Source organism: Lagopus leucura, unplaced genomic scaffold (assembly GCF_019238085.1).
Source record: "Lagopus leucura isolate 7727_CA_CO unplaced genomic scaffold, USGS_WTPT01 Super-Scaffold_100001, whole genome shotgun sequence".
NCBI lineage: Eukaryota > Metazoa > Chordata > Aves > Galliformes > Phasianidae > Lagopus > Lagopus leucura.
In genome coordinates, this window is record NW_024962262.1 from 1,900,035 (window position 1) to 1,925,589 (window position 25,555).

Here is a 25,555-nt window from a genome sequence, read left to right on the forward strand (position 1 = left end):
TGTTGAATTTGAATTAACGAATTTTGAAGCAGATCCAAGCCTAGTGGAAAATAAATTCTTCTGGAATAGCATCTTTAGGCTGAACTAATAAGTTTTCAGGCCTTTCATGATGGTGATATTGGGCAGTAGGTTCATAAGTCTAATCTGTCAACAGATATCCTGTTCCTGAAAATTCTTACTTGTGGTAAGAGGGCTACTCCAAAAGTGATGCCTACTGTTTAATCAGGGGCGGATGTTGGTGGGGTGGCAGTAGAGGTTGAGCCTTCCACCAGTATTCCAATGTATTTTGTTGCTGTGTGACAGATGGCAGCAGAGGAGCAGTCTGACACAATGGTGTCAGACATAGAAGTGTGTATGAACCGAAGGTTTGAATTCCTCTGCGCGCAGAACGGGCGCCCACTGATGTTCGTTGGCACCGACTGAACGTTTATGGAGACCAAAGAGTGGATGTGAGCACAGTGAGGTGGTAGGTGGCATGTGTGCTTCAGCTGTGGTGTCAGTGACAGTGGGTCACCTGTGCTGGTGCAGACTTTTACAAGTGCTGCATACCATCTCTTGTTCATCGCTGCCAAAAATGCATAGCTTGTGGTGGTGACTTTGCTGAAAAATAGTGTTTTCAACACAGCTGAGAGTTTAGTCTGTCAAACAGTGTTAGTGTGCTCTTTGTATCTGTTATAGTTCCTGTGGAAATAAATAGGAGGCATTATTTCAGAGCAACCTACATATTTATAGTTAAGTTGCATAATGTTTTAAGGCAGACTTTTTTTTTTTACTTTGGTGCTGTAAATACTTGCAGTTGAGTTTAGCCCAAATTATGGAAGTACTTATATTGAACTCAGGAGCACAGTTTGTGTGTTAAGCTGGTTAACTGGTTAAATAGCTGTCATTGCAGCCTCAATGTAGTATATTAGGTTTGCTTGAAGTCTTACAAGTTTGTTATATTCACTGATCACAATCAGATAGTGTATGTTTTAATAATCATTTTGTTGCTGCTTGCTTAATTGTCAGCTGTCATGTGCATTTTTGAGCAGGTGTGTTTTACGCAGTAAGTGTTATGAGTTTGCTGTCATCCATGCAGGTTGTTCTGCAGGTATTGGCTTGTCGTGTCCACTAAAATGTTCTTGTTGCTGCAGTTCTAAGCTGTGGCACCAACCCTGTTATATTCAGGCACAGCTGTTAGTGTTGGACAGATAACTTGTTTTAGGGAACTGATCTGTCTGGGAAGGAGTCAGTCTATGTCAGCTGGAACAACTTCTGTTTGGTTATGAGTGTGGCTGCAGAAACAGCTGTGCTGCATGGTTGTATAATAAAGCAAACCTGTGGACTGAATAACTAGGTGGCTCTTCCAAAGCGTTACAATTGTTGGTAAGGTCAAACCTGTAAAAGTTGGCCACAGATCAGAGCTGCCTAATATGAGGTTGCCAAAAATGCTTAGAGTTGATGGGGGGTATCCCTCAGGAAGGATATAAGGAGGAAAAACAAATATGCTGAATGCTTACAGTAGGGATGACTAGTGAGAATGATTTTATTATGTGGTTGCCTGTGGTAATCAAGTTTGATATCTGATGACCTAGAACTGCTTTTAATCTTTTCTTCCCTCTTCTCTACCTGCATAGGTAGGTGTCTGTCCATACACAGTGTATGTTATTCAGGGCACAGATTGAAACTGGGCTACAGTAGCAGCATTCAGGCTTAACTTTAGAGCTGATGTAAATCACAGCCTTTGAAAAATGTTGGATTACTTCTCTTTCCAGTCTTCGTGAGTGACTGTGTCTGTGTGTAGAGAGAATAACATTCATGAGTTACAGTGAGAAGTAACAGCAAGCTGTTAAGCTAGAGAAACACTTCTTGATAGCTGTATCAATTTGTCTTTACAATAGACTGAGTTTTTGATAATTAGGTTCTGGAAAAGTCTAATGAAATAAAAATCATTAAGGAAGGGTACGAAGTCTTGAAAGTAGGTGAATCAAGGAATTGAAATGGTGTTGTGTTCAGCATCTGGCTGGATAAGTACTTTTGTAGAGTTGCCTTTGAACTGCTGTGATTAATGGTTATCAGTATATTTATTTCAGAGTTTGTCCAGTTGCTTTTGTTTGTATTTCAGGCATTACATGATGGTGATTCTTACCATTATCACCAGTGGTGGTTGTTGAGTAGATTTGGTTTGAAATGGTTGCAGTTGTGGTCTTTTAACTTCCACTTCAGAGGAATCTGTGTATGTAGTGAACAGCTAGGAAAGGTAACTGTCTTGTGCTTATCACAAGCAAGTTTCACTTATTACGCTGTCTACATTTAGCATTGTGGTACTCTTCTGTAGTTCTTCACAGTCAGTCTTTGTGTTCAGCTACTGTGAATAACTTTGCACATCTAGGAAACTCACTTTGGTAGTGTCAATCTCAGGATTGATCAGGGGTGGCCAGCAGGGACAGGGAGGTGATTGTCCCTCTCTGCTCTGCTCTTGTGAGGCCCCATCTGCAGTGCTGTGTCCAGGTCTGGAGCCCCCAATACAAGAAAGGCAGGGAGCTGTTGGAGAGGGTCCAGAGGAGAGCCACTAGGATGATCAGGGGACTGGAGCACCTCCTCTACAGACAGGCTCAGGGAGCTGTTGCATTGCCTACTACAGGGATCTGGGCTTGTTCAGCCTGGAGAAAAGAAGGCTGCGGGGTGACCTCATTGCAGCCTTTTAGTACCTAAAGGGAGCCTACAAACAGGAGGGGAACCAACTCCTTGAAAGGATAGATAACAGCAGGACAAGGGGAAATGGTTTTGAGTTGAAGGAGGGAAGATTTAGGTTGGATGTCAGGGGAAATTCTTTCCAGAGAGAGTGGTGAGGTGCTGGAACAGGCTGCCCAGAGAGGTTGTGGATGCCCCGTCCCTGGAGGTGTTTCAAGGCCAGGTTGGATGGGGCCCTGGGCAGCCTGGTCTAGTATTAAATGGGGAGGTTGGTGGCCCTGCATGTGGCAGGGGGGTTTGAGCTTCATGATCCTTGAGGTACCTTCCACCCTGGCCATTCTGTGATTGCTTTGTAAATGTTGACCTGTATCACTTTATTTTGGGGGACCCCATTGATAGCTTCTCTTTATTGAAATAACAGCTAACAATGCATGATAGTCATCTCTCCAAATAATGCAAACCCTCAAGAGGACCCTTGCTCAAATGTAATTCTGGGTGATTTCCACTGTAGTGTTTAGTTAGGAACACGTTTGAATGTGTTTTGGAAATCTTGAGTGCTCTGTACCAGTTTAAGCAGCACTGGTCTGATTAATGGGCTGCCCAGGTGGAGTCGCCGACCGTGGAGGTGTTGAAGGAACATCTGGGCATCACGTTGAGGGACGTGGTTTAGTGAGAACTAAATTGGTGATGGGTGGATGGTTGGACTGAATGATCTTGTAGGTCTTTTCCACCCTTGGTGATTCTGCGGTCAATGAGTATGTGAACCCCTCAGTTACCTCTATAGGAGCACTGTGAGATGTTGTCTTTCCTTTGCAAAATCTACTTTCCCCATTTATTCTATCTAAAATAATTCTTTTTTTCATTTATTCTATCTAAAGTAATTCTTTCCCCATTTATTGTATCTTTCCTCAATATATTTATTCAGCTGTAGTTTCTATCAGTCTGTTTAGTGATGGATACAGGATGGTAATTGTAATTACTTGGTCAATTATCACTTTCTGTTTAAGTAATTGATTACAGAAACTGTAATACAAAATTACTGAGTGCCTTTAGAAGTCTAAGTGAAAGTCATGTGGTCCCGGTGGTTTGTTCTAAAATCCTCTTTTATTAGCACTTAGGATATTTTTCATTCTTAACCCCTAGAAAGAGAGCTTTGATGTGTTCCTGATCTTTTCCTTACTGAACATCAGTGCAAACATCTTGCTCTGTTTTCTCTGCTGTGGTTCAGGTTTCTCAGATGCTGTGTCTTTTGTACAACAGTACAGTTTTCCAATAGGTATGTTAGACGAACCTTTGCTCTGAGATAGCTCAAGATAGGCTGCACATCTTTGCCTAGCAAAGGATAAAGAATGGGACAAATAAATGCGTGTCTTCCCTCACACGTGTAATTCCATGATTCTTGTTAGTTCAGAGACTTTTTGGTAGTAGCCTTTCTAGTTTTGGGGGAGTTTAGGTTAGTTGTATGCTTTATGTGATGAGTCTTTAAGTGGCCTTCAGGCTTTCAAAAAGCTTTTTGTTCTTCTGGCTGCTCCATTTCATTTCCTTTTAACTTGGTTCCTCGTACTTCTGTTCTTCCTTTCAAAATTCAGAAGTTAAAGTCATGAAGTGTTTTCTCATTCATTCCCTTGGGATAAAATATGCTATTCTGGACAGCTGTCTGGATAATTGCATCTTCAACCATGTTGTATGGCTCAGAATTACCAAGTGTTGCTTTTCCTTCTGTTCATGGGTCTTTCTGCTGGTAGGTGGCTGTGATTTGCTTGTTTTGTCTGTCTTGGTCTGCACAGCAGTTCTTGAAATCTTCAGCTTACTGCATGTCTGGCTTTTGCAATCTCACTTCTTCCTCTTACCCGTGCTGTCACTGTGTTATGGCATTAATATGTTGTTTGTCCTCTTTTGGATATGAAATTAAATGTAGCATAGCACCTGTTAACTTAAAGCACCGTATCTTAACTAAATTATTTCTTAATAGAAAGTATTTCTTTTAGGGGATCAATGGATTTTTTTGTTTCCGTGTTGTTTGTACGCTTGTATTACACTGTCTCCAGAACTTTATTAATCCCTTTAGTTCTCAAGATGTCTTAATTATGTGTTCTCTCAAAACCAGTCCACTTTTTTTTTTTTCTTTTTTTTTACGGCTTTATATGGAAGCATTTGCACATGCTGGTCTCAGTTTGAATGTCTGTTTCAAGTGTTCTGCATTGATGAAACTGTTTTGGTGAGATGTCAGTGACTCCTTTCTATCCTTATGACTTTGCTCCAAGGGTGCGTAACCATGACCGTGCTTTTCCGTATGTTACCTTCATCCCAGGTGTTACTAATGGCATTTAGTAGAGACTTGGGCTTGGAAAAGCCAGCTTTCTGTTGATTATTTTTAGCTATGTTCTTTCATTCCCAAGTTTCTTCAATTTCTAATAAATTTAAAACTATTCTATTTTTCAACTATAAAGACTTGGCTTATGAAGCATTGCCTAGCTGGCTGCCTTAAAGCTGTTGTATTTGTCATTTTTCCAGAGACATGCCTGGATTTTGCCTTTTATTTCTTCAGCAATTAAACCCTGAATGTAGATATGAGGTGGTGATTTATTTTAGTGTGAAGACTTCCATACATCAGTGGTACAACCTAATTTAAAAGGAGAACATAGCCTGGTTCAGGAAGGGCTGGTGTGTATTTGGTACTGCCTGTGTTTCCATCCAGCTGTAATTTTGGTGCCTGTGTGGTACCACAAAACCTTGAGCTCATTTAGCAACACTATTGAAAATAAATTCTCTGCAGAATTGATCTTGCCAGTCTGTGGCTTTTTGGGCTTTGGATTTATTTTTTATCCAGAGTTTTAACAATTCATCCAGTCTAATGAATTTTAGAGGGTTCTAGCAATCACGTTTCTATGGTAGCAGTAAAATGTGCTTAATAAGCTATGGGGATAGAGTTTTTCTTAGTTTCCTATTGTAAACCTATACTTGTGAGTTATTTCTGTTGCTGTTAGTTTTCATTTAGAAATACTGAGTACAAAATTGCCTGTAGTTTTTGGGTCTCTTTTCAGTATTAGCATTTTCAGAACACTTCATGGGTCATTCTGCAAATTGCTTTTGTTTTTGAAAAGAAACAAAATTAAAAATTGTATTTTGTTGCTGAGTTTTGCAGAGTTAGAAGCTGATATGTGTGAAAATACCAGCAGGTATTACTGTGTACCAACAGTTAAGCACATGAGTTTTTCTTGTTATGGCATACCTAACACAGGTCACTAAAACCTCCTAGGAGCCTATATGGGGAAAAATAAATATGAATAGGCAAAAAGATATCTTCCAGTTTATTATAATACATGCATGTAATTTGTAGCAAAAGTAATAACTCCATCTATATTCTTAGCGAGAACCTTTAAAAACAGAAATAGCAAAGCTTTGACTCAGGTCTGAGGTGTAGTCTTAGCATATTCTCATTTCCTCTTTGCTCCCCTCTGTTCAGGTATATTTAAGACTTCATTAAAAGCTTTATGTGCTTGTGATGCTTTTCTCCTAGTGGAGAAAGAAAATATATGGAATAAAACTGGGAAACTTCTGAGAATCAATGAACTGAATACATTCTTATCAGTAAAAACTGAAATATAGGGAAATCTAACTTTGAATTAATCAGCCCTTGAGAGGAAAAATGATAGGTACAAGAGAATATTGCATTAAATTAATCTTCAGTGTAACTGACTGATTTCCAGGAAGAAAGCCAGCTGTTTTGATGATAATGGTTCTTTTGAAAGAAAACTCTTCATTCCAATTGAGTGTTACCTTCATTACATTTCAGATGGTCTTACATAATGGCATTTGGCTGTAAGGCTAACAACATATGAAGGAATTAATAGGTGGTTGCTTCTCTTCCAGGATTAATCTGGTTCACAGCCTTGTTTGTATTCCCTCCCCCTCCCCCGCCAGCTCCAGTTAATGGACATGAAGGCTTGAATAATATTCTAAATGCTTAGAAGAATATTTGTGCTTTATTTCTTTGGGCCTTTTTACTGCCTGAGGATTTTAAGGCCTATCTTCAAACAGTAGATAACTGCACATGTTGATACCCTATTGTAAAAATGCTGTCGAGCCCGGTAAACCTAATGACTGTTGCAAAACCTGAGGAATGAGTACAGGCTTGAGCTTTGAGCATTTTCAGTCTCTTGTGTTGTGTGTTAATATAAGCTATGGATGTCTGAACCTGTGCTAAGTACTACTTCAGTGCATATATACAATCTGAAAATGATTAGCAATGTAAGGTAAGCCTGATTTGTGATGTGTGTTCTGTAATTTTTCTTTAGTCATGTTGTGAATTTAACCTTGTATGTTCTGCCACAGGCATTGTGGAGGTTGACGCCATATAAAGCAAAGAAACTTAACTGGTAAGATTTCTTTTGTCAATAGTTCAGTTTGCTTAAATCATTTATTTTCTTTACATTCTGTTATAAACAGACTTCTTTAATTCTAGTACTTGATTTCGTAATTGCAACTATATCTGTGTCTTAACACTGTACTTTTTCCATCTACCTATGAAGCCCAAACAATGAATCCTGGAAATGGAATGTAACAGTAGAAAATTGAGAATGAACAGTACTGTTGCTGCTTTTCTAGTGGCAATAAAGGTATAGACCAACATTTTCCCTATTGGTGTAGGACTACCGTACTGAAAATCAGGTTTTAACTGAAACTATAAGTTCCAAAAAGTCATTTCCATGAGCTGATTTGGTACAAGAGGTTCTAGCTGTTTTCAAGTATGCTCTGTTTCAGGTATTTAATATTTGTTTTAACCCTGTTTCAGAACACACAGCTTTTGCAGAAAGTAGCAAGTTGCTTCAAGAAGAGCAGGCTCCACACAGGAAGGAAAATAAAAGGTCTTGGAGCAACTTACTAAGGTAAACAGATTGCAGTGGATTTCTGGATGGGTAAGTATTTATGAGTGGGATATTTCAACTTCATCTATTCAGCTTCCTTTAATAAAGAATGTATAAGAATGCACAGAAAGCTACTTGTAGCTTTTGATAAATGCTCAGTGATGTCACACATCAGTGTGTACTTGGACATACCCTAATTATAATGTTGAGTATGTATTTCTTGTTGTACTATCGAGGTCAGCTTAATTCACTGTTTCTTAGTACAAATATTCTTTACAGAAATTTAATTCCCTTAACAACAATCATATGATTGTTTGGAATTGCAGAAGGCAAGAAGAGGTGCAGAAGTTACATATTCTGCTTGCCTCTTATCAGTATTTAAATCATTATAACGTAGTTATAAACGGGATTTGACAAAACTGAACTAAATGCAAACTGAAACCCACAAGCAAAGTAACTGTTGTGAGGGAGCCTGAAGAAGCATTGGTTGCTGTTAGAGAGAAAAGAGATCAAAGCTGTTGAAAGCTGCAGTGAAGAAGTCAGGATGGCTAGAAATGTGAAGTTTCTGTGCGCCTGTGATAGTGTGTGTATTCTCAATGCACGTGGCATTTCCCCATCTCCTTTGCTTCTCTGTCTCAGTTATACTGGGACCACGTAAGGAGATTTGCCTTTGTGGGAGTGTGGGAATGTCAGTTGAACTTCCAAGTTACTAATATGCAAAATGATATAGCTTTTTTTGCTAGATGAAAATGATGTGCATTGATACGGCTTCAGTCTTTTTTTGTATAAATCTGTTGATGTTGAAAGTTGGTAATGTTTCTAATAGCAATGAAATTTAATAGGAATTCAGTTTTTTTTATTCTGATTGTCTAAATCTTGACTTTGCTTTGCAGTCTAGCAAAAGAAGTGTTACGGGCTCATTGTGTCGGTGGGCGGAGGGAATCCCTCAGGAGAGGAACTGAGAAATGGAGATATTGTAATGAGTACCAACGAAAATTCAGTTTCTGATGTGTTTTTTGCTAGACGCTATGATTTATAACTGTTAGTGGGAATTGTTGGTATAGGCCATTTCTCTTCCTCGTACAGGTTTAGAAATGAAATCAATTTTAAGATATTCAAATAAGAGCATAGAGAAACTATGTGGGTTTTCATGGTGTATTATCTGAGATCAGAAGAAAACCAAATAAAAATTAAAACTATGATTTCTGTACCTGGGTGTTGGAGTAGATGATCTTCTGAGGTCGCTTCCAACCAACTCTGTGAATCTGTGTAGTTATTTTTAGGAACCATTACTGGAAAGTTGTGTCTTAATCTGACATTTGTTTGTTGTTGTTGTTGCTTTGTTTTTATTCAAACAGCAGGTCTGGAATGGACTCAAGTTCTCTGGGAGGATTAGGACTGTCTGAACGTACTCCTGACCTACTAGCAAATACCACCATGGCAGCAGGTCTTGCAAATGTAGGAAATACATTTGCTGGTCCACCAAGTTCTTTAGTTTCTAGACCAAGTAAATTCCAGAACTCTACTGTAGAAGATGACGATGATGTAGTTTTTATTGAACCTGTACAAACGCCACAAAATTCTACATCACTGATAGCAGAACAAAGGAACGCTGCGTTTGCGTTGTCAAAAAATGACGAACTTCAAGGAGATGATTGCAAAATGCTTCCTCCTCCGAAAGACTTGAATTCTCAAAAGGGGAGTATAAGTGAAACTATTATTATTGATGATGAAGAAGATATTGAAACAAGTCAAGGACAGGAGAAGAATGCTTCCAGTTTTAATGAGCGAAGGCTTCCAGAGTGTAAAAATAGAGCCAACGATATGGATTTCTCAGCTTCCAGTTTTTCAAGAAGTAAGGTAAATTCAGGAATTGGTAATAGTGGTATATCCACAGAACCAGACTCTGACATTCAGATTGCTAATGTAACTACATTAGAAACAGGTGCTATGAGCTCTGTGAGTGATGATCATGTAGAAAATGCTGAAGGGCATGACATGAACTTAATGATTACGCATGTAACATCATTGCAGAATGCCAACTTGGGAGATGTATCTAACGGACTGCAGTCAAGTAATTTTGGTGTTAATATGCAAACATACACCCCATCTTTAACTTCACAGACCAAGACTGGTGTAGGACCTTTCAATCCTGGTAGAATGAATGTGGCTGGAGATGTATTTCAAAATGGAGAATCTGTGACTCATCATAATCCTGGTAAGTTAGAATTCTCATCATTTCCTTAAAATTGTTTGGTAATTTTTTGGGGAGCAGTTGAACTGCTTTAGTTTATAAGTTTAATTCATGTAGAACTTGATTCTCTTCATCCTTATCATGGTTTTCTATCACAGCATTCTACAATTCTAGAAAAAAAAAAATCTTCAATAACTTAATGTCTTGGGTAGGTAAGATATCCCAGTTCATTGTGCAGTAATGCTTCAGGTGTTTTCAGACATAAATATTTCTATCTAAAAAGCAAAGTTTTATTTATAACTTGAGTGTACTCCTTTATTCATACAAAGAATGGTGAATCACAGGATCACCAAGGTTGGAAAAGGCCTCTTAAATCATGCAGTCTAACCATCCACCTATGACCAGTATTTCCCACTAAACCATGTCCCTCAGTGCAACAACGAAGTGTTTCATGGAATAACTTCAGAGTCAATGACTCCACCACCTCCCTGTGCAGCTCGAAGAGGAAGCATTTCCAAATGTCCAACCTGAATCTCCCTTGGCACAACGTGAGGCCATTCCCTCTAGTCCTATCATAGTTACATGGGAGAAGAGGCCAACCTCACCACAGCCTCCCTTCAGGCAATTGTAGAGAGTGATAATGGGACCCCTGAGCTTCCTCCAGACTAAACAATCCCAGTTCCCTCAGCCACTCATCGTAAGGCTTGTGCTCCAAGTCCCTCACCAGCTTCAGTGCCCTTCTCTGAACCTGCTCCAGGGCCTCAGTGTCGTTCTTGTAGTGAGGGACCCAAAACTGAACTCGAGGTGCAAGGCTGAGTACAGAGGGATGGCCACTTTCCCGCTCCTATTAGCGATGCTATTTCTATCATGTTTAGCCAAGCACTGACCAAGATCCCCTTAGATCCATTTCCTCTACACACTCTTCCATGCACTCTGCTCCAAGCCTGTAGTGTTGGCTGTGGTTGTGGCCAAAGTGCAGGATCCAGCACTTGGTCTTGTTGAACTTCATCCCATTGGCCCAGCGATCCAGCCTATCCAGCTCCCTCTGTAGGGCCTTCCTATCCCCAGGCAGATCACTACTTCCTGCCAACTTGGTCTCATCTGCAAACTGAGGGTGTACTCAATGCCTTCATCCAGGTCATCAGTAAAGATACTGAACAGGACAGGCCCCAATGCCATGCCCTGGGAACACCACTTGTGACTGTTCTCCAATTGGATTTAACTCCATTCAGCACTATTCTCTGAGCCTACCCATCCAGCCAATTCTTTACCCAGCAAGGACTGTATCTATTCAAGTTGTGGGCTGCCAGTAGTAGTTCTTTTAACTGTTTCCACATGAATCGTGGGGAAGTTTGTTCAGCTCCCCATCTGAGACTTTCAGGTCAGGGTAGTCTGAGGATGAATGGATGGATGCCATTAGTCTTCTCCAAGAGCACACTGCTGGTTCGTGTTAAATTTTTCTTCAGCCAGAACCCGTGAGTCCTTCTCAGCAGGACTGCTGTCATGGAGTAGCAAAGGAAACAAAGCACTTTGCTTTGAACCTCATTAGATTTACAGGGGCCTACCTTCTGAGTTAATCAGGTCCTTCTGTTTTATCAAATGCACTGCTCAGTTTTGTTTCATCAGCAGACTTGCTGAGGGTGCACTTGACCTCATTGTCTGTGTCACTGATAAAGATGGTAAGGAGTACCAGACCCAGGATGGACCTGTGGGGGACATCACTTGTTACTGGCCTCCACCTGGACGTAGAACCATTGACCACAGCCCTCTGGCTGACCTTCCAACTAATTCCTTTTCCACCAAATAGTCCACCCTTTAAATCCATGTCTTTCCAGTTTAGAGACAGGATGTGGTGGGTGGAGGGACCATGTCTAAGGCTTGGCAGAAGTCCAAGTAGATTATATTACTTGCGTTATCTTTGTCCACCAGTGCTTCACTCCATCATAGAAGGCCACCAGATTGATCAGGCACAACCTGCCCTTGGTGAAGCCATGCTTGCTTTCTTGGATCACCCACTTTTCCCTCACGTGCCTTAGAATGTCTTCCAGGAGGATCTGTTCCATGATTTTTGAGGCATAGATACGAGGCTTACAGGCCCGTAGTTCCCCAGGACTTTCTTTCTCCCTTTCTTGCAAATGAGAGTGATATTTCCCTTTTTCCAGTCCCTGAGGTCTTCTCCTGACAGCCACTTTTCAAACATGATGGAGAGTAACTCAGCAACCACCTCAACCATCTCCCTTAGGACCCTGGGGTGTGTATCCCCTAGCCCCATGTAGACAGTAACAGTAATAACAGTGGACTCTAGGGGTCTCCTGCATTGCTTATGGCTCATTGTGTTCTCTGGGTGGTTGAAACCCCCATCAGGATGAGAGCCTGTGAGAGTGAAACTTCTTGCAGCTGACACAGGAAACCTCATTGTATGATTTTGTTATTTCTGTGTAAATAGCAGTATACTGTGTATTGTAAGCAAGTCTTACTAAAATAAAATGGGACAGTTGTCAGTGGTCTTACGTGAAAATGTGGAAGCTTAAATTCTGTAGAATAGCAAAAGTAATTCAAAATATTTTGAGTTTCTATGCCAATACTCTGCTGCCCAGCTGGGGAAGAAGTATGGGGGGAAAAAAAGCATGAATGACCACTGTTGCGAAAGGCCTAGCTTCAGACTAGTTGGGGTGGTTTAAAAAAAATTATTGTAAGTTAGAATCCAAGTGCAGTAGACACTTACTGTTTACATTGCTTAACTTGTAATATATTGATTAAAATCATGGATTTTCTATGTACTTTTCAAGAAATATTTAAATAGTGCAGTTCTTCATTTTAGTTGTGTCACCTAATGTACTTTTGCTAAAGTGTTAGTATCTTCCATATTCTACTTTGGAAATGGCAGTATGAAGATAAGCCTTTAAGTCAGATGTTATCTTGTGTTCTTTTTGTTGTATTCATGTTAAATTTATTATCTAAATTTGACATCTAAGTTGAAGTTTGAGAAATTTATTGTCTGGATGTTTCAGTTATTCAGAGAGATCCTGCATTTAGATTTGTTGAGCTACATAAGGTTCACCTGGGCCCACTGCTTGAACCTGTCTGGGTCTCTCTGGATGGCATTTTGTCCTTTGGGTGTGTCAGCTACATCACACAGCTTGGGTGTCATCAGCAAACTTGCAGAGGGGGGCTCTCGTTCCCCCTCTCAGTGTCACTGATGAAGAAGTTATACAGGAAACATTTTCAAGATAAATATTTCCATTTTATTTTTTCCTTCAGAATTTCCGTCCTTTTTCTTCTAGAGATTTGTATGTGCTTCTCAGTGAAAGTAGTGACGTGTACAGATTATCTAAAGGAGGGGTGCAAGGAGAGTGGATCCAGGTTCTTTTCAGTCATGCCCATTGCCTCTTACTCTGGCACTGGACACAAACTGGAATGCAGGAGGTTCCCTTTGAACACCAGGAGTGCTGCTGTGCTGTGCATGTGACAGAGCATTGGCACAGGCTGCCCGGGGGCTGTGGGGTCTCCTCCTTGGGGATCTGCTGAAGCCACCTGGAGGTGGTCCTGGACACCCTGCTCTGGGTGTCCCTGCTGGAGCAAGGGTTAAGCGGAGGGACCCTGAGGTCCCTGCCAATGGTTCTGTGCTTCAGTGATTTGTTTGAATCACAGAATCACACAGAATCACAGAATCACCCGGGTTGGAAGGGACCCCAAGGATCATGTAGTTCCAACCCCCCTGCCTAGCAGGGCCACCAAACATACACATTCAGATCAGGTTGCCCAGGACCCCATCCAACCTGGCCTTAAACACGTCCAAGGACAGGGCATCCACAACCTCCCTGGGCAGCCCGTTCCAGGGCCTAACCACTCTCCTAGTAAAGAACTTCCCCCTAACATCCAACCTAAATCTTCCCTCCTTCAACTTAAAACCATTTCCCCTAGTCCTGCTGTTATCAGCCCTTTTGAAGAGTTTACTCCCCTCCTGGGTGTAGGTTCCCTTCAGGTATTGATAGGCTGCAATGAGGTCACCCCACAGCCTTCTCTTCTCCAGGCTGAACAAGCCCAACTCCCTCAGCCTGTCCCCATAGGGGAGGTGCTCCAGCCCCCTGATCATCTTAGTTGCCCTCCTCTGGACCCTTTCCAAAATCTCAATGTCTTTCTTGTACTGAGGGCTCCACACCTGGACACAGTACTCCAGATGGGGCCTCACAAGAGCCGAGTAGAGAGGGACAATCACCTCCCTGTCCCTGCTGGCCACCCCTCTCCTGATGGAGCCCAGGATCCCATTTGCCTTTCGAGCTGCCAGAGCGCACTGCTGGCTCATATTCAGTCTCTCGTCCATCAGGACCCCCAGGTCCTTCTCTGCCGAGCTGCTCTCAAGGACCGCTCCTCCCAGCCTGTACAGGTGCCTGGGGTTCTTCCGGCCCAAATGCAAAACCTTGCACTTTGCCGTGTTGAACCTCATCAGGTTCACCCGAGCCCAGCCCTCCAGCCTGTCGAGGTCCCTCTGAATGGCATCCCTTCCTTCCACCGTATCAACCGCACCACTCAGCTTGGTGTCGTCAGCAAACTTGCTGAGGGTGCACTCAATTCTCTCATCGATGTCATTAATAAAGATGTTAAAGAGCACCGGTTCCAAGACAGACCCTTGGGGGACACCACTTGTTACCGGCCTCCACCTGGACATAGAGCCATTGACCACCACCCTCTGTCTGCGGCCTTTCAACCAATTGCTTATCCATCGGGTCGTCCACCCATCAAATCCACTTCCCTCCAATTTGGAGATGAGGATGTGGTGGGGGACCATGTCAAAGGCCTTGCTCAGGTCCAGGTAAATGACATCGGTCGCCTTCCCTTCGTCCACCAATGCCATCACTCCATCATAGAAGGCCACAAGATTAGTTAGGCATGACCTTCCTTTGGTGAAGCCGTGCTGGCTGTCTCGGATCACATGCTCATTTTTTATGTGACCAAGCATGTTGTCCAGGAGGATCTGTTCCATGATCTTCCCAGGCACGGAGGTGAGACTCACCGGCCTGTAGTTCCCCCGGTCCTCCCTGCTCCCCTTCTTGTATATGGGAGTGACATGACCCTTCCTCCAGTCGTTCGGGACCTCACCACGACTTCTCAAATATGATGGAGAGCCACGACTTCTCAAATATGATGGAGAGCGGCTCGGCAACCACCTCAGCCAGCTCCTTCAGGACCCTGGGATGCACGCCATCCGGCCCCATAGACTTGTATTCATTCAGTCTAAGGAGGCACTCTCGGACTTGCTCTGCCCTTACAGTGGGGAGGGATTTACCTCCTTGGTCCCCACATAGAGGTTTGGGGATGCAGGGTTCAGGGACGTGAAAAAGACTAGAATCCTGGCCACCAGTGAAGACCGAGGTGAAGAACTCATTCAGCACCTCAGCTTTCTCTTCATCTGTTGAAGCCAGTTCTCCTTTTAAATTTACCAAAGTAGGTACGCCCATTTTGGCCTGTCTCTTCTGGGCAATGTACCTGTAGAAGGTTTTCTTATTGTTTTTCACGTCCCTTGCCAAGTTCAGTTCTGCCTGCGCCTTGGCTTCCCTGATCCCACGTCTGCAAGTCCGGACGGCGTTCCTGTACTCTTCCCAGGTGACACAGCCTTGTTTCCAGAGCTTGTACACCCGTTTCTTCGCCCTCAGTTCTCTCAGCAGGTCCTTGCTGAGCCAAGCCGGTTTCCTACCTCGCCTGCCCACTTTCTTATTCAGAGGAATGGAGACCTCTTGTGCTTCCAGGAGGGCATCTTTGAAGAGCCGCCAGCTCTCCTCAACATCCTTGTCTTTGAGGGCAGCGCGCCAGGGGATCTTGGCCAGCAATCCATTGAGTAGCTTGAAGTCTGCTCTTCTGAAGTTCAGTGTCCTGGTCCTGCTCTTTGCCAGGCCCACATCGCTTGAGATCACAAACTCAACCAGGGCGTGGTCGCTGGAGCCCAGGCAGCCTCCAACCTTGACGCCTTTGATGATCTCCTCGGCGTTGGTGAGCAGCAGGTCCAGCAACGCTTCACCTCTGGTCGGTCTGTCCAATACCTGAACCAGAAAGCTATCATCAATGGATTCCAAGAGCCTTCTGGAGCTCTTGCAGCTCGCCGTGTGGTTTTCCCAGCAGATGTCCGGATGGTTGAAGTCCCCCACCAGGACAAGAGCCCGTGAGCCAGACATCTCACGCATCTGGAGCAAGAAAGCCTCGTCAACAGCCTCCCCTTGATCAGGTGGTCTGTAGTATACCCCTAACACCAGCTGACCTATATTTGTCCCATCTCTAATCCTAACCCACAGGCTCTCAACCTGTTCCTGACTGCTTCTCGTAGGGAGCTCCTCACAGTTTATCCAATCTCTGACATAGAGAGCAACTCCCCCACCCCTCCTACCTCGCCTATCTCTCCTAAAGAGTCTATAGCCGTCGATGGCAGTATCCCAATTGTGGGAGTCATCCCACCATGTTTCTGTGATAGCAACAAGGTCATAACTTCCCGAGTGCATCACAGTTTCCAGTTCCTCCTGCTTGTAACTCAGGCTGCGTGCGTTGGTATAAAGGCACTTCAGCCGGGCTATCCGTCTCGCCACCTTTATAAGGGATCTAGGATCCCCTAGAACAGCAGCATCCCCAGCATCCCCCTGCCCTAGTCCTTCCCTATGCACTCTGCCGTCATTGCCCATGGAGTTTGGTATAAGCCCTCGAATGACCCGTTCAACTCCAGTAGCCCTTATTTTGTCCCCTTCCCCCTTCATTCCTAGTTTAAAGACCTGTCAATGAGTCCCGCTAATTCTTCAGCTAAGATCCTCTTACCCCTCAGGGACAGGCTGCATGCATCAGCAGCCATCATGCCAGGTGCAGTGTAAATTGCCCCATGGTCAAAAAAGCCGAAATTCTTGCGCCTGCACCAGCTCTTAAGCCATCTATTGAAGAGTTGGGTATTTTGGATCCTCCCTGTTTGCTTTCATTTTTGGAGGATTTGAAGCCTTGAAGATGCAAACACAGAATATTGTTTTCCTGATACTTTTTTTTTTCTTCCTGTTAATGTGACATCTACATATTAGAAAACAGTAAATCAGAGTTGTTTATACTGTTGCTCTTGAGAAGTCCAAGCTACTGTCAAATAGAGTGGTAGCTATGTGTGTGAAATAGTATGTAGAAGTGAAATGCCTGTCTAAATGAGTGGAATCACAGGCTTGAAAGGTAAGTCTCAAGTTCTGTGAGAGTACTTGGGGTAGCTGACACATATTATTGAAAATGTTTGTAAATGGTTTGTTACAGTGAAGAGAAGTTCTTACTCATGTTTTGTTTTATACTCAAGTAATGTATCAATCTTGGCATCCTGTAGAAGCTCAAAGTTCCTGAACTATGGTGGTAGTTATTAAAATGAAAGCTTATGTTCTGTTGAAAAGCCTAGAATTCAAAGTTTACTGAAGGACAGAACTGTATATTTTTCTTGTCCAAGCTGTGTTTCTTGATTCAAAACAGGATACTGATGATGTAATTTAACCAGAAGCATGCAACGTTTCCAGGTGCGTAAAAAGAACTCGGGTAAAATTTTCTACCCAGTAGATATGCAGATGATTCTGTAAAACGTCACTCCATAAAAGATGTGCCAAAAGTGGCATAGTTCCACAACAGTTTGTTGTCCAAAAATACATTTGAAAGACTGGTGAGATCTGGAGTAGAAGGACATGGAACTGTTTACTGCCAACACTTAGTGGAATGTTATTTTCTAGGGGCATAGATTTCTACAGAAAAAAACTTGAAACTCTCATGGCTATGCTGGTCTGCAGATTAAGTGGTATTTGTTGTGTTGAGAAGACTGTCACGTCAGAAGCAAACTCTACAGTAAGCAGTGACGTAGATGGAAATCGCACAGTACAACTCCTTGGCTGCAGGCTAGACGAAGAGATTACCAAGAGACTAGCTCAACTCTGTGTTTTGCTACAGAGACAGGACTAAATAACTTTATCAGTTGTGCGTTAAAGCTCGCTTGAGAAGAAAATAACTAATGCAAATCTTAAGCTTTCATACTTATGTTGATAAATTCGGAAAGCTTGTGTCTTGAACCATGGTAGTTGCAGTTCTGTTGGTTTGGAGATCAGAATTACCCGTTTGCAAACACAGTGCAAGAGGTGTAGAATGGGACTATTCTGAGTCTTGTTCATGTTCTGAAGCTTTTTTCAGCAGTGGAGAGTGGTACTGTGAAAGTGAATTTTGAATCTGAATTTCTAAAATGCCACTATAATTATTTGTTCCAGGAAAAAAAAAAATTATGACCATATAATTCTCTGTATGCGCTCATGTTTGCTCACTTAACTTTTTTTTTTCTTTACTGAAGATTCTTGGATATCCCAATCAGCTTCATTCCCTAGGAATCAAAAGCAACCAGGTGTGGATTCTTTGTCACCAGTAGCATCACTACCCAAACAGATCTTCCAGCCTTCTACTCAGCAGCCACCGCCTTCTAAACAGGTTAAAGTTACATGTGCAAACTGCAAAAAGCCTTTGCAAAAGGGACAGACTGCTTATCAACGGAAAGGATCAGCTCATCTGTTTTGTTCTACTACCTGCCTCTCATCATTCTCACACAAACCCACTCCAAAGAAACTTTGTGTCATGTGCAGAAAGTAAGGGATATTTTTTTTTACTTAGCAGCTAAATCCAGTAATACTTGAGATTCTCATGTATTCGTGATAATTGTACTGTTAATGAGATAAAATTTGACTACACAAGTACTTTATATACTGTCAGTTTAATGTCATTTGTAAATGTTGAATTCACTGTTTACACAAGAAGAAAGTAAGTTTGAAATCAGAGTAGGGCAAGTTATTTCCATGAAAGGCAAACACAAACTAGGGATTTTGAGGATGGAGAAAAGGCGGGGTTGGTGGGGGAAGCAGGGAGGTGAAGGTTGTCTGAGTTATATCCTGTGGCAGAATATATTCTTTAGATAAAAAATTCTCATGAAAAGACTAGACCTCTTGCACAGAAACCATTCATTTTGAAAGTAGAAGATACAAAGTCAAGAGATCTAAAAAAGTAGAAACTGAAAACTGAACTCTTTCAGTGTTGACCGTGTATATAGAGGAGGAGAAGCTTTGAACTTGTCCCATAGAGTATGTGCAGCAGTGACAACTTTTCAAGTTGCAACTTAAGGGGATAGTAGAAAGGGTGACAAGCATACTTCAGAGTGGCTTATTCTGAATTATTGGATAGGTTTGACTTGAAATTTTTCAGCTGTTTCCATAGCTCAAAATTGCCAAAGGGGAATTCCAAGATAGTATCTGAAGGGGCCTACGGGAAAGCTAGGGAGGGGCTTTTAATAAGGACATGTAATGATGGGATGAAGCCTAATGGCTTTAAACTGGAAGAGGGTAGATTTGGCCTACATATTAGGAAGAAATTCTTTACTGTAAGTATAGTGAGACAGTGGAACGGGTTGTCCAGAGAGGTTGTGGATGCCCCCTCTTTGGAGGGGTTCAAGGCCAGGCTGGATGGGGCTTTGAACAACATGGTCTAGAGAGGTGTCCCTGCCTGCAGCAGGGGGGTTGGAAATAAAGGTCCCTTCTAACCCAAACCATTCTGTGATTCTGTGATTTTATTTTCCTAGTGCTGGGTGTACTAGCTGTACTGTTTTGTTCTGTTGCTATACCAGTTCTGAGGTACTCATACTTTTCTGTACCTTTTCCAGTGAAATCTCAGTCTGGTATGCCCTGCACTGATACTAATTGAATGATTAATTCTTACCAAACTAAAGAAGGCTTCTAGTAAGGACTGCCTTTATTAATGAATGTTTTGGAGAAGATGATTGTGGCTGAATCACAGAATCATGTATTTGAACTAATGGAAGCTTTATATTAATATGCAGTGAGGTGAATGCATGGCTTGTATTCAATTCAGATCTGTCTGAATTTTCATTTCTCATGAGACTCAGTATCACAGTATAGGAAGTATTTATATCCTTTGTTTTCATACCTTGGTACACTTAAATATCTCAGATTTAATATTTTAGTTCTTTTAAAATAGATGTAAAAGCTCCCGTTCTCTGAGCAGTTACCTCTACGGAGCTAATTAAGACGGTACTCTTTCTGATGGTTTGTACACTGATTCCTTTTTTTTTTTATGCCCCTTTTGTATGGTAAATATTCTTCCATAGATTATAGATAAAGCTGAAGAGTAATTTTTTATTTCTGACTGAAATCTTGAAAACTCATGGCTGTGCACCGGTGCACTGGTAAGTATATCCAAAGAACAATTCTCAAGAGAACACTAACATAGCCACGAGTTTTCAAGATTTCAGTCAGAAATAAAAAGATTGCTCTTCAGCAACATGCAAATGAAAATGCTTTATTTGTGAATCATGGGAAAATAACAGATTCCTAGCTTTTTTGCATTGTTTAAAATAGTTTGCGTAGTTGTTTGATTTCTAAGGAATCTCTGTGAAGTCACACTTAGACGCTTCTTGAGGTGAGGTTATTCTTCACTTTTCAAGTAAGGAACTTCTCCAAGCTAGCAAGCCTGGTATCTTTCAAGCCTGACCTTGAGTATTTCCAGGGATTGTGCATCTACCACATTGGTGGGCAGTATGTTTCGTTGCTTCACTACCCTTACGTAAAAAACAGCAACAACTTACGTGAAGTTTAAAGCTTTTTGATCTCAGACTCATCTACTTTGTTGAGAGCTAATTGTGTTTATAAATCCTTATAGAGTCCAGCCAGAAACTCTTAAGATCCTCAGGGCAGGGTTTGGCTTTGTTTTGCAGACCAGAAGCGTGTCACTCCCTAACCTGAATCTCTTCTAGCTTGCTGAAAGGCAAACCAAAAGCTGCCGAGTTTCCTTCAGCAGGAGACAGACTTGCAAGTGGTAATGCTAAGGGGATGGTACGAGTTTATTTGCGAAAATCATGAAGTGGTTTGGGTTAGAAGTGACCTTAAGGCCCGTTGGGTTCCAACTGCCTGTCATGGGCTGGATTACTGCCCACCAGCTGAGGGTGCCCAGAGCCCCATCCAACCTGGCCTTGAGTGCCTCAGGGAATGGGGCATCCATTGGGCAGCTGTGCCAGTGTCTCACCACTTTCAGATTAAATAATTTCTTCCTGATATCTGATTTAAATCTCTCCATTTTAGTTTAAAGCTATTCCCCCTTGTCCTGCCATTCCAATTCCTGATAGAGTCCATTTCCAGCTTTCTTGTAGGCCTACTTTCAGAGGAATCTGTTTAGGGATGCATACAGCATTTTTCTCACTCATCCTACTTTTAGAGCTCCTGTGTATGAGTGGAGCATGTCTTTTGTAAATCTCAATCACAATACAGAGCCAAACTTAGCCAGTCCACATTTTATTTTCTCTGTCTAGTAGCACTTCCTGTACATTGATAAAATATTTCTTTGGATTAGTGGGCACAGGAGAACACATCTGTTTATTTTCCTTACTTCTAATTCATAGAATATGATAGTTTGGAAATTAAGAGTGAAGCTACCAGTGGGACAGCCTTACAAAGCTGAGAGATCTGGATAGAAAGGCTGGCTGATGAATGTGGTGCTTGTTACATGTGCAGCACACAGTGGAAGATGAAAGTTTGAAATTAACTTTGGTGGGAAGAGAGGAGAAGAGAGGAGAAGAGGATTTGTTTTGTATTTCAGATTAATGTTATTGATGGTTATGTGTTTGGTTTAATGCATTAAATAGGTGCAGCTTTGCGGACAGCTGAACTGTTCAAATGATTTGGAACTTTAGTGGTATTATTAACTGTTCTTGAAATTTCAGGTGAGAAGGCTTCTGGGCAAACTTGTGGTTGAGTTTTAATCATTTTAGTTAACAGAAGATATTTGTTTGGCATGTGACTAACAACTCTGCACCCACAGAACTGGCTTGAAATGAAAGCATTAAAAGGAAGAATGAATGTTACAAGCTATAAAGAGTTCTTGTTTGGGCATATATGTTTATATATGTACACTCTAGAGGATTTCTTTTGTCTTTCAGAGATATAACAACAATGAAAGGTACCATCGTTGCTCAAGTTGATTCAAGTGAGTCTTTCCAGGAGTTCTGCAGTACATCATGTTTATCGTTCTATGAAGATAAACAGAATCCTTCAAAAGGAGCTTTGAATAAATCAAGATGCACTATCTGTGGTAAACTAACCGAGGTCTGATTGGTTTTGTTTGATTCTATTCTTATCTTCAGTAATGACAATAGTTTCAATAATATCAGTTTACAAATGAGAGAACTGAAAATAAAGAGGTGCATAATGATTTAGTGTTTTCATATGCAATGAGATAAGCTTAATATTCATGAAGAGAGAGTGAAGGGAGAGAATAGTTCAGATTAAAATTACTCTTGTTGACTTTGTTGGACTTCTAAGAAAAATGAAGTGGTTACTTCCAACAGTTTTATGAGTCATTGAGCCTTGCAGTTGTTACCAGGGTGGCAAATAAAATTGTCATTTAAGAAGTCAGGATATACAGATGAATTTTTTACCCTGTATTTTGAAAAATTATGCAGGTAACTTTGGAGTAAGTACCATCTACTTAGTTTTAAATTCTTAATAATGTGGGTTTTTTCCTTGATGCCATTACTGGACCCACTGTAGTTCAGATTACTAATATACAGAATTTTTAATGCATATATCTCTCACCATTCTCTACAGGAGTATTTTATAAAATTGTAATTCTTCTAGATATCCAATTATTACCTTCTTCTCTGATCTTTGCTTGTAGGCAACAAGAACAAATGTGTCTAAGATATTTTTTTTTCTACAACTTCAGAAAGAAAATAAATTTCTATTTCTGTATTGTATGATCTGTCCTTTAATTATTCTGTGAGCTAGCAAAATCTGGTTTTAGTTATTGTGCTTGAATGTGAGATTTCTGGCTTTTCTGCTTTGTGCTTGTGTGATAATGGAGTACTTTGTTTTTGTTTTTTAGATTCGTCATGAAGTTAGCTTTAAAAATATGACTCATAAGCTGTGCAGTGACCACTGCTTCAATAGATACAGGATGGCAAATGGTTTAATAATGAATTGCTGTGAGCATTGTGGGGAGTATTTGCCCAGTAAAGGAGCTGGAAACAATACTCTTACTATTGATGGTCAGCAGAAAAGATTCTGCTGTCAGAACTGCGTTGGTGAATACAAGCAGGTAATTATTTCTTAACCTATAAATTTAAGTGAAACAAGCATTAATACTCATTAAGTGTATGCTGTTGTTTGTAACATGGTTTTTTAATCTTCAAGTCTTAAGTAACAAAAATTTCTAAAAATGAAATGAGTGTGAGAGTACAAATAGGGACAAACTAACCCAAGTGGGTCTTTTACTATTGGCTTTCTTTTGATGTTACTCTAATAACAGTACCTATTTGTTATAAATCAAATATCATTGCAATTAACCCTTCTCTTAATTTCTTTCTTTCTAATGGGTGCACCATTTAGGAGTGTATGAATAACAAGCCTGTCATGCAAGCTTATTAGTCCTCAAGCAGTGTTCTTTTCTGGATAGAAAAGCTGGCTTGTATGCAATTGAAACTTTGAGAAGTACACGGGGCATGTAGGTTGGATGTTGCTGTGAGAATAGTCTAACACATTGACTGTGTACCTATGTTATGTCTAATCTCCTTCACTGTACAGTTTTTTAAATTGATAGTTACTTTCATTGTTCTGTGGGCTAAAGTTTCTGTTTTTATTTTTACTTGGTTTGGGTTTCATTTATTCTTATGCTTAAAAATAATTCCAAATCAAGAAATCTGATGGTGAGTAGAGATGCACTTTACATTTTACAGAGCCAACTTAGCTCTGAACCAGTGCTAATATGGGTTGGAAGGTTTAAGTGATAATCACAATATTTGAAATATTAAATACTTTGGGGGTTATGTGCAATTTGGAGATTTTGTTATCTTTTTTTTCCTCAATATATACTGCCTTGAGTTCCTAGTAATAGTGCTGTGAAATCTGAAATTACTGTTTTACTAGGAATTAATTTCTTTACCTGATTTTAAACATGCACTTGACCATGTGAGTGGCCCCAGTGCTGCGTGTTGCTTTGAGGTTCGTTCTTCATCTCCTTCCGTTTTTAAGAAACCAGTGACCCAAGAGAAACAAGAAACCAGCACTGGATGTTTATAAGTTCCATAACGTTGCATCATGTATGTTTGTATTTTCTGTTAGGACGTTCAGTTTTGCTACTTTTTGTTTTGGGGTTGTCTGTTCTTATGTGTATGGAATGTGCAAACAGCAATACTGGAAACATGCGTATGTAAATAGCGTAACTGGAAACATAACATGAGCATTGTTCTTTTGTCACAGCTAATCCAAAAGGGACAGGATAGGTTTCCAAGATACTAAAAACATAGGCATGCCCAGAAGCCATGGGAAGACTTGAAGAAACGTTGAATACTGTCTCTCGAAGAAACAAAAAGGCATGAGATTAACTTTGAACTTGAGACATTCCCACACAACCAGTATAACATGCACTGCATATGGAATTAAGAAATGAACGTGGAATTTTGAGAGGTTGAATGATAAATCTGTACTTCCATTACAGACTGTACTCTGTTCAGATGTTTTTTTTTTTTACATTGTGTTTAGATGTGTATTTGAGAATGGGAAGGGTGTGGGTAGCAAGTCGCATTTTCTAGTTTGATTTGGGGAGGAGGAGCAGTTTGCAGAACATCGCAATCTTCGTAAGTAGTGGTGGATATTGCACATTATTGTGCAGATCCTTAAGAGAAGCTTTTAAAATTCAGAAACATACTTTGTTTTGGTGCATTCAGTTCTGACAGGAGGGTTTATTGAGACAAGTTCTTAATTTTTTTTTTTTCTTGGTGCTGGGAAACTGTAACAGGCTGTGCGAAGCTTAACTCTAGTTCTTATGTACATCTTGTTTGGACTGGTGATTAAATGTAATTAATCACTGGTAGATTTCAAATGCTCACGGAGCATGAGAGTTTGGGGGTGTTTTTAAGGAAACTAATTTTGAATTAGGAGCTTTTTTGTTATGTTGCTGTAGGTGCCAAAGTTGCTCAGGGTGCAGCAGTTAGTATTTCAAAGCAACTAGTTGTTTAGTGAGGTTCATTTAAGCTTCCATTAAGATTTTTGAACTGAATGTATTCAAGGAATTCTGTTTTTGAAAAGGAATTTAGATTTTGGAAAATGTCACTGAAAACTCATTGGGCCAAGATGAGCAAATTATAGATTTCTTTATTCAGTAGTAACAGTATTTTCTTGGACATTTTTGATTTGGATCTGGCTGTTAAGGAAAGAGAGAATATGGGAGAGTTGCTGTTAAATACTGAAATAAACACTGGAGTCAATAATGTAGGAGAAGTTGATGTCATTTGATTTCAGCGTTGTGCTATACAACTTGTTACTGTGTGTCACATAAGTTTCAGCAAATGTTTTCTTACGTTACTGTACAATAAATAGGTTTTGCTGGTACGAGCTTTGTGTTAAGCAGTTTATATTGTAAATGTCATAAGACTATCACTATGCTTTACTTTTGTAGCAGCAATAAACGAAACCTGGTTTTTATTACTTGTACCTATCTATATACCTCATCCCTATTTTTTGAATAAATATTACACTGATTTGAAAAATTGATTTTTATCAACTTATCCTGGACAGTTTTTCTTCTTTTCTAAGATGTGCATAATAAAAATTGCTGTGGCTGTTGGAATGGCCACTGAGCTCAAGTGATCCATTGTTTATGAAGAGTTTCTTTCCTCTGCTTTAGACTGCATTGGTGGGAGGCAGGGAAATAAGAGCATTTCCTGCCATGGGAAGTAGGTCTTTCTCTGAAGTGCCTGAATCGTGTTTAAAAGCCATGGATGCCTGTAGCT

At 40.9% G+C, this 25,555-nt stretch overlaps 1 protein-coding gene across 9 annotated transcripts in view; it reads left to right on the forward strand.

Annotated features, from left to right (window-relative positions):
• Nucleotides 1-25,555, forward strand: part of ZMYM2 (zinc finger MYM-type containing 2) — a 93,829-nt gene that overhangs the window by 16,733 nt on the left and 51,541 nt on the right. For 4 of the 9 annotated variants that reach the window (XM_042868481.1, XM_042868489.1, XM_042868482.1 and 1 more), the window contains 6 exons: nt 7,009-7,052; nt 7,469-7,592; nt 8,900-9,759; nt 18,065-18,353; nt 21,707-21,872; nt 22,651-22,863. In XM_042868481.1, the coding sequence (XP_042724415.1) occupies nt 8,910-9,759; nt 18,065-18,353; nt 21,707-21,872; nt 22,651-22,863 (1,518 nt within the window). In that variant the 5' untranslated portion in view covers nt 7,009-7,052; nt 7,469-7,592; nt 8,900-8,909. The remainder of the gene's footprint in view (nt 1-7,008; nt 7,053-7,468; nt 7,593-8,899; nt 9,760-18,064; nt 18,354-21,706; nt 21,873-22,650; nt 22,864-25,555) is intronic. The other 5 variants (XM_042868487.1, XM_042868488.1, XM_042868485.1 and 2 more) reach the window with 5 other exon arrangements.